This window comes from Physeter macrocephalus, chromosome 6, assembly GCF_002837175.3.
Source record: "Physeter macrocephalus isolate SW-GA chromosome 6, ASM283717v5, whole genome shotgun sequence".
NCBI classification, from domain to species: Eukaryota; Metazoa; Chordata; class Mammalia; order Artiodactyla; family Physeteridae; genus Physeter; species Physeter macrocephalus.
The window spans coordinates 67,439,948-67,449,669 of NC_041219.1; the positions used below are offsets into that span (position 1 = coordinate 67,439,948).

Below are 9,722 nucleotides of genomic sequence, written 5' to 3' on the forward strand. Positions count from 1 at the left end.
CTCCGCGGCATGTGGGATCCTCCCAGACCGGGGCGCGAGCCCGGTTCCCCTGCATCGTCAGGCGGACGCGCAACCACTGCGCCACCAGGGAAGCCCAAGGTATAAGCTTTAAAACTAGCTTTTAAAATTGTTTTTAATGGAAGCTGTTAAAGCAATTTTTAATCATTTTTAGGATGTGATTATTTTTAGAATTTTTAATGACCCTCAAGTAGGATAGGGTTCAAGCAACCTTAGTTGTGCCTTTGTTTGAATCATTTATTTTATTTTATTTTTTTATTTTTTTTATTTTTTTTGTGGTATGCGGGCCTCCCTCTGCTGCGGCCTCTCCCGTTGCGGAGCACAGGCTCCGGACGCGCAGGCTCAGCGGCCATGGCTTACGGGCCCAGCCGCTCCGCGGCATGTGGGATCCTCCCAGACCGGGGCGCGAGCCCGGTTCCCCTGCATCGGCAGGCGGACGCGCAACCACTGCGCCACCAGGGAAGCCCCTGAATCATTTATTTTAAAAATTTCTAAACATTTTCCAGCACACAATTAATGATATTTTATAGAAAAAAACAATTGGTCAGTTTTCCAGGAGTGTTAAATTTTTTTTTTGAGTTTTAGTACCCTTTTATTAGAGCAATTCTGGCCCAAATGCTCCTTAATTTAATTTCATGCTCAATTTTCCTTTTATTCTCAAAAATAATTTTTTTTGTTGTTACAAAAGGTAATGAAGATTTATCATAGAAATCTTATCAGCATCAAGAATAGAATCAATTCAAATGAATGGAATCTCATTAAAATTAATATGTGGTTAACACTTGTTATTAAATATTTTTCTGTAATATTGTTTCCCAAACTCCAGTCTAAAGAGATGCTAATGAATCTGATGTGAATTAAGAGCTTTAAAAATAGATTTGGAAGATTACAATGCATGTTAGCATATTGAAGTAAAGAAGTCTCTTTAGCTTTTTAAAAATCCTGTGATTGTCAAACTTCTATTAGTGTAGAACATATTTTCCACTTCCTTTTACCCCCGCCCCTTCCATGATTTAGGGAGATGCTACTCTAAAATATTTTGAAATAGCGCGTAAAATTTATTTAATGAACTCCTTTTTACTGAACATTAAAGTTACCCATTTTTCTCTACTGTTAAAAAAAGACATTAAAATGTCTTTATTTATAAAGTGTGCAAAATGTTATGGGTTTTGATAGGCATCGCCTTCCCGAAAGTTTGTACCCATTTCTGATCTCATCTACTGCATTAGAGAGCTTATTTCCCTGGCTTATTATCAACACTGGCTGCTGGCATTCTTACATTTTTCATTTCTTCGATTATGAGCAAAATAATTTAAAAACTGTATCTTTGGTGAATTAATGGTTTGTGACCTTTGTCTCCCTTGTTCCTTTTTACCTAATGAGTGTTCACTTGTTTCATATTGATTTGTAAGAGCCCTTTTTATATTAAGTTTATAAACAGTTCCTTTTAAAAATATCATATTCAAATATCTGTATTCTTAGTATTTCGGAAATCGATCAATCCAAATATCAAAATCATTTTATTTGAATTTTTCTATAGGATTAAATTTTTTTAAATTCAGGATTTTGGTTGTATGTGACTTTTTTTTAAAGTGGAAATTAATCTGGTGGGGTTTTTATTTCTTATTTCTTCAGAAAGAAACTGGGTGTCAGATTTTCATCAAGTTAAGCTCAGATATAGTTCCACTTAGCAAACTAAAAGACAGACAGTGTGTTCTAATATTTGTTTCTAAGTTTGATGTGGCTTTGCCATCAAAAATTCATAATTCATTTCCAGATTTATGCCTAAAATTTCACCTTGCCATTTTTTTAGCTGGGACTCTACATCCCACTACTTAGATCGCTGAGTTTCCTTGGCATCTGAGAAGCTCGTTAACCTAGGTGCCCCAGTCAGACTAGCAGAAAAAGCTGGGTAATGTGAAGGGTAAATTTAAAATTAATGTTATTTTATATATGACTTGTTTTTTAATTCATAGTCTGCCTGACGTGTGGGTGAATGAAAGTGAACGACATCAGTTAAAAACTAAAGTAGTTCATTTATCAAAGCTGCCCAAAGATACTGCCTTGCTTTTGGACCCAAACATATACAGGTAATTTAATTCTTGCTTTGATGTTTTATTTTTTGGCATTGTAATCTTAAATCTCCTTAAATTTTGGATATAAAGTTAGGACTTAATTTTTAAGTACTGAATTTCAGTATCAAGCATATCTTGCTTTCTGGAGTTTCATATATGGAAATTACATCACAACGATTTATAAATTGTAGACTAGAAGGGTAATATTTTGGTAAAGTTTATATGCCAGGTTAATTCCAAATTTACCTTAAATAGCTTAAATTGTGATATACATAGCATTTTGAAAACAAGTTCCTTTTGTTTAAGTAGGTAATTCTTTTTTATAATATCAGACGTGTTGACCTGGGAATATATCGCATGTGCCCTAATACCATTAATGGTTGAAGTTCTTAAACTTGTACTCTCGCCAAACTTTTCAAAAGAGCATTTTAGGTATTACTGTGTTTTTATTTAAGAGGTAGCTCGGAGTGTTCACGTTTCTAACAATTTTCTGATCTGACCTTTGTTTTAGTGTGCTGTGCATATGAAGGTATAGGGGGGGAAGGAGAAGAGACCAACATTTCTGGCTATGTGCTGAGTCACTGTGCTAGGTGCTTTACATATACTTCATCCTCACAGCAGTCCTGTGAAGTAGGTGTTCCTATGTCTGTTTTACAGATTGGAAATCTGAGGCAAGAGGTTAAATAGCTTAAATCTGAGGCAAGAGGTTACACAACTAGGATGTGACTGAACTCCAGACTGCCTCTATCCACATGACATATACTAGGGTGATTAAAAAAGTGGTGAAAATGTTTAAAAGGCACTCTTAATGAGTGAACTTTATATATTTTATAAAGGAATTCTAGTTTAGTATAGCAATAGGTTGGTAAGAGTAAGATGACATAATAATTGATAATCCCAAATGTGAATTTTAGCTATTGTAAAGGTACTATGTCTTATGCCAAATTTTGAAACAATTAAATACTTTGAAGGTTTTGTTCATTCCATGACTCAACTTTTTGGAATGTGAAGCATCTTCTGAGAATGAAATTCTCACATAATGGGGCTTGCTGTGTGTGGAAACATTGAGACTCTTCCAAACTTTTAAAGCATCTTTTGGTGAAGGTCCTAAATGTAATGAAAACTTGTTTTTTGTGGGATGAGCTGGGTTAGCAAGAAATTAACTAGCAGAGAGAATAGTGAAATGACCTTAAAGGAAAAGATTGAGAGACATTCACTACCAAAAATATGAGAGTTATGATTTACCTTTCTCTTTATAAAGAAAAATAATTGAATATTCTTTATTTATTGACACCTAATTTAGGGTTTATTTCTGCTTATTCTTTGAAGGGAGTGATTAAAATTTGCATTCTAAAAGAGTGGTATTTGGGGAGAGCCAAGACTGGTAGTAAACATGCCTTAAGCAGTGAGTTGACAAAGGGGCATGAATCTTAATTATAAGGTTGAGACTAACTTCTGTGTTTCTGCCCTGTATTCTACTTCCCACTCTCTAAGGGTCTTCCTTTTTCACAGAATCAGCTTATTTTTGCTGTTCTTATGCTATATAGGAAGCAATTAAGATATTTTGGTGAAAGTGACAAATAAATATCATTCAAGCTCAGAACTGATGTCCAGAAGTACATAGGACTTGCATCACCTGTTGTCAGGGTATAGTTCTGCAATTATTACTGATTACTGGAGTAATGAAGATGTTCTTAAGGTATATTTGGTGCTTCTGTGGTGTTAATTTTCTTTAGCTGTAAACCACCCTCCACCCCATCTTAACATTTAATCTTGAGTCTAAACTTTAATGCTTCTATTCTGTAAATTAGAATCAAGTCTACTCTAAAGTGGTACAGAGTCCTAGAACCCACTACATTTGCCGTGGTGTAACATCTTAGCAATACCTGGATTTTGACTGGGAAAACTTGTGAAATTAAGAGGGGAAAAAGCAATTATTCTAATTTGTTTCAGGAGAAATAACTTACAGCTTATGCACATCTCCAACTGAAAGCATGACAAACCTTCCAAAAATATATTAACTTCAAAATGAGAGTAAAAAGGACATATTTATTTGAGGTTTAAACATTAGTTTTAAAGTATGGTTAAAATGTATGTGTTAAACATGAGATTCTTTTTTAGAAACACATTGTCAGGCTACATAAAAAGGATTTCTTAACAAGCTATATAATGTAACTAAATTTATATCCATCATGTGAATGCTTTGGAAATAAATTTTCGTGGTGATCAGTGATCATCACATTGCCTATTTCTTATACATATTTGTATTTTTGAAGCACTTAATGTGTTTTTCATTCAATTGAATAAAAGAATACTCCTTTTTCTCTTTTTCTAGAACAATGCCGCAGAAGAGGTTGAAGAGGTAAAAAATAAATAAATACATAAAAAGCAAACAAGCGGGGACACCTGCAGTCTTAGTCACTGACAATGGGTTTAGTAAAAGTTGCACATTAGAGTCAACCCCCTTCCTTTTTTTTCCTTAAATCCAGTATTTAGAATAATATTTATGCTTAGTGTAAACATTCTGTGAATGAAGTAGGCTCTTCTGTGGAATATATTAATATATTACTGTATATCCACATTTTCATGGAATGGTACTGTGGGAGACTGAGCAAACACTCTTCTGGCAACTTAGTAGAACAGCTTCTTAAAGGCTTTGCATGCTTGCTGCTTTAAGCTGCCTTTTTTTTGTTTTTTTTTGTTTTTTTTTAAAAAAAAACCCTTTAGTGATTACAGTAGTTTATATTGAAAAGAAAACCAATTACAACATGTGCCCTTAAAAATACCAAAAGCACTGTAAGGATATTTGTCTTGACAGTGTCTATTGATTTGAAGTCATATAAGGAAATATTTAGACAATGAAAATTATCAAAAGATAATTTACCTTTCAATTATGATAAATAGATGTGATTGGTTGCCATTTGTGTTCTTTTGCAGAACTCTGATAAGAAAAGTGTTCAATTTGTATTTAAGCAAACAGTGAACGACATTTGCAATCAACTAAAAATTCGTCTATCGAATTAGGGCTGAAAATTTCTGTTAAAGAGTGTTGCAGTATGTCTGGTGGCTCCCCTTTCAGGACTAGGGTTTTCTCATGGAGTACAGTATGTTAATATTTACCTATATAACTAATCTGTTAACGGTTTTTGAAAAACCTTTATTTCAAATTATTTGAATAATCCTCATATTTTCATTTTAACATATATAAGCCTCTAATTTTTTTTTTCTGAGGAAAGCATTTGGTTTATGAGTTTTTTCTTAGCATAAGAAAAATTGTATTTTTTTTAAAAGTATCTTCAAACTGAATCCTTTATGCACCAAAGTCGGTTTTGAAAAGGAAAATAAAATCACTTTCTTGCTTGGTAAGCAAGAAGCCATATGGATTTTTTTTTTTAACTTACAGAAATGGAAATATGTGTAACTTGTTAGTATTGTATCAAACAAATGTTGCATAGAGATAATAGAACATTGCTTGTAAATAATTCAGCAGATTTGTAATATATTTTTATATTATGAAATGTACTGTAGATGTTTTTCTAGAGGCATGAAAAGTTAAATGTATATATTATGGGTAGAGATAATATTGAAGGATATTGTAATTCACTAGTGCTGCCAGAGGAATTGTTAATAAAGCACCTTCTTTAACAATAAATGTCTTTTGCAGACTTAAGGGACTATGTACTACTGTTAATATCTGTAAGAACAAAACACATTGAACATCCTTCCAGAAAGTCTTTGAGGGAGGACCTATACCCATAATAGAATTATGGCACTCATTTCTGACAGTGACCGTGAAATCAATTATTTCCTTACTGTTGGAAGGACATATTGTAAAGTATGTGGTTATATGCAGTCAAACTGCAGAAAATACTCCTGATTAAGGAGTTTTCACTTTACTACAGTGATATAAAAACCAGCAGTTTTTACACTAAAATTTTTTAAAGAAAGAATAGACAAAAATATAGAATTAATAAGCCTTTGGGTTCCAAAATGGGAAAGGTTCCATGATACATAAATCATTTCTCATTTACTGTAAAAAAATTTAAAAAAATAATAAAAATTATGGGAGACTTTATTCATTAACAATGGGGTAAAGAGCTATATACATGAAGTGAGTCATATAAAATGAAGTGCAAATAAAAGCAGTGCTTCTATAAGACATTCTGGAATGGTTGTTTAATAAGGGTATTATTCATATGACTTGTAGCAAATGTGATTTTATTTTTAAAAAGAAGAAAAGCAGTGTGTTTTCTTACTATTTTTTTGTTTTCTTTTGCTTAAGCACTTCATCAGTTGCTTTATTCTGTATCTACGAAGTAATCTGCAATCTCCTTTGTTCTTTTTAAAGTTTGATTTGTTATAAAATTGCCAAATAGAAGTGTTTCAGATATATAGTTTGTTCCTGTATTTTTATTTTATTGCCTCATGTTCTTGTAAGTCATTCTTAATTGACCGATGATTGTAGACCTTGCCTGAGTATTTTTTCTAATAAAACAAAGCAAATCACATTTAGTTTCAAAATTGTAACAATTCAATTAAATTTTAAAACATCTAAAATATACACCTATTTTCTTCAGGGGCACAGCGAATAGATTAGTTTTCCCATTGTGTAGAAATACTAAGATGTCAAAACCAAATTTCATGGTTATTGATTAGCCTCTGAGTACTCAGTCGCTCAAGATACTCTGCTGCTTATCTGACTTTGTTCTGATACTATTTACACACCAAAAAGAATATTGAATAAAAATGAAATAGTTTTATAACTTGTATGTGTACATATATACACACATGCAATTATGATTGGGAAACAAGTGTGGAAATTTTTATTTTATAGTGTTCATTTAGTGATAGCTATCCATCTATATTATTCTTCCTACCCCTGTGGCCTCCCCTGCCCCCCAATATATGACATATTTGTAACATGGCACCTGAAATAATTAGTCTCTTATTCAAAATCCATTGTCTTTTCAGCAGCAGGCAAAACTGCAGCTCACAGGCATACCCATTCATTTACTTGTGACTGCTTTCTCCCTGTTGTGGCAGAGCTGAGTAGTGACACTATATTGCCTGCAAACTTAAAATACTTACTGTCTCACCTTTTAAGGAAAAATTTGCCAATCCCTGGTTATAGTTGATAAGTTTTTTTGAAAAATAAAGCTAGACCGCACAACTTATATTTTAATATGATAGTATTATCTTGGTAATAAGCACATTAAATTTCAGTGAGCTGTTTAGTATACATCAGAGTAAATATTTGCCATATTAGGTACATGCAACAAATGATGGGTTGTTTTTTTTTTAACTTTTACATTGGAGTTCTTAATAGTTACTAACATCTCGCCGTTTGTTTTTGTATTTTGTTTTGTTTTACTAAATAGGACTAAATGAGATTTTGTAAATCAGATCATGTTTAAATCATACGGCACATCTGCTCTATCTGAAAGAATCTTGGAAGTGGAAAATACTGTAAAATTTAAAGTTGTTTATTTTTCTAATAAACTTACTTTTTCATATATAAATCTTCCCTAAAGTGGACACACATTACCTCTGAATTTCAGATGAAAGGAAATTAAGATGGACAGTAATTGACTCTCAATGCGTATTTTAAGATTTGTTTTACTCTCATTTGAAAGCATTGATAATCACGTCAGTAAACCTTTGTGAAACTTTTTTCCCTTTCACACCTTAATAAAGTGTTTTAAATATGCAAGTACTCTTAAAAGGATAGAATTTGCCACAGTTATTTAAGACCTCTTTTATTGTTTGCTGTTTGAATTCTTTTTTTAATACTGTATGGTTAATAAAAGTGTTAGCTATTTGAATAAAATATAAAAATGGGAAAATATGGTTTAAGTCTTTAAAATAGTCGATGGGGGGGCTTTTTATATGGTTACAACTATTTTTTTCTTTTTAAGTCTTTAATACCTCTGCATAAGTTCTCTAAAAGACAAAGAGAAATTCTTAGTTTAGATAGATTCTCAATTTGAAAAACGGATATCTGTATAACAAGGCCTAGGGTTGCAGACCTACAAGGAGATGCTTATATATATGTAGTCTTTATTAAAAAGGGAGTTGAATCATATATGTCATTTGAATGTCTTGGGGTTTTGGTTCTTTTTTTGAAAGAAGTGGCACTTTTTTGGGTTTCAATGAAAAATATTTTTCTATTCTAAAAATGTATAAAGTATTTCTTAAAAGGTAAGATTTTTAAAGAAAACATCTTACATATTTTTCTTTGTTAATTGTTAAAGAATCTGACCTAGTGGAGAATGTTTTGCAATTCCAACACTATAGCTTTAATATAAATAAGGTTTGAGGATTTTTTTTTTAAGGGTTAGAGTATTTTGTCATTTCTAATGGTATGAGCTTCAGTAGCCTTAAGAATGTGACAAAATGATGTATTATTTTAAATTAAAATTTTTAAAAAAATGTTTACATAGTCCAGTTCATTCTCTGAATCAGATTTGCCTGGTATATAACATATCGTTCTATTACTCTGCAAATTAAAAAGGACTTGTAACCAGTTAGAGCAGAAGTTGCAACCCATATATTTTTCTAGGTCAGTAATCTTTCTACTATACCAAACAGCATTTCACAGCATAAGAGAGGAAATAAATGTGCGTTGTAATACCACTACAAATTTGTTTTCAGTGTTTCTGCCATAGCTAGTCCCTAGCATGATGCATGGTACAAAATTAGTCTCTGAAATACTTGTTTGAATGAGTATTGTAGGTGAATACTTGTTAAAGATATTTTGGAGAGTACTGGTTGAAGCAACCTGGCTTAAACCACACTCTGTGATAATATTTAACTTTATATATGAACCTATAAAGGGAACTATATTTCAGTTTGTCTAAACATTCTCAATGGAAAGAATTATTGATGTTTTATTTTTACATACTCAGTTGTAATGTAAGTATTTTTAGTTTGTTTAATTTTGTTAAAAATGTCCTCAATCATGTTTTTGTAGAGGCCCCTCCTCCCTTTTTAATTGAAGTATAGTTGATTTACAATGTTGTGTTAGTTTCTGGTGTACAGCAAAGTGATTCATATACACACACACATATTTTAGAGACCATTTTTAAAATAAGACTTCTGTTATATTTGTGATATGAATAACATGTTTTGAAGTAATAACACTATTTTAAAGGAGTTACCCAGTATTTGATTACTTTATCTTATTGTTTTCATCTCACAGCATTGTCACCCAAAGGACCTTTTTCCCTCTTCAGTATTTATAAGATTCTGCTAACGGAAAAGTTAAATTTTATAAATCTTACAAATTTATTATGAAATTGCCAAGGATTTATATGTTCCTGTTAAAGAAAACCATTTCAGAAATTCATTTATATTTGGATGACTAATAAGTCTCATATGAGATTATTACATGTTTGAGGGATATTTCCTTTTAGAAAAGTAAAGTTTTTTGGGGTGAGTGTGTAGCTAGGGAAGATTGTAAAAGGTGAGCATTGTGAGCATTTACTCTTTTTTTTTTTTTTTTTTTTTTTTAACGGTACGCGGGCCTCTCACTGTTGTGGCCTCTCCCCTTGCGGAGCACAGGCTCCGGACGCGCAGGCTCAGCGGCCATGGCTCACGGGCCCAGCCGCTCCGTGGCACGTGGGATCTTCC

The 9,722-nt window shown here is 32.3% G+C and overlaps 1 protein-coding gene across 2 annotated transcripts in view; it reads left to right on the forward strand.

Moving 5' to 3' along the window:
- AEBP2 (AE binding protein 2) overlaps window positions 1-9,722 on the forward strand; it is a 68,689-nt gene that overhangs the window by 50,181 nt on the left and 8,786 nt on the right. Inside the window, exons 7-9 of one of the 2 annotated variants that reach the window (XM_007110761.4) lie at window positions 1,995-2,108; window positions 4,429-4,455; window positions 5,031-7,612. In XM_007110761.4, the coding sequence (XP_007110823.2) occupies window positions 1,995-2,108; window positions 4,429-4,455; window positions 5,031-5,076 (187 nt within the window). In that variant the 3' untranslated portion in view covers window positions 5,077-7,612. Of the gene's footprint in view, window positions 1-1,994; window positions 2,109-4,428; window positions 4,456-5,030; window positions 7,613-9,722 lie in introns of those variants that run through there. The other variant, XM_024129098.3, reaches the window with a different exon arrangement.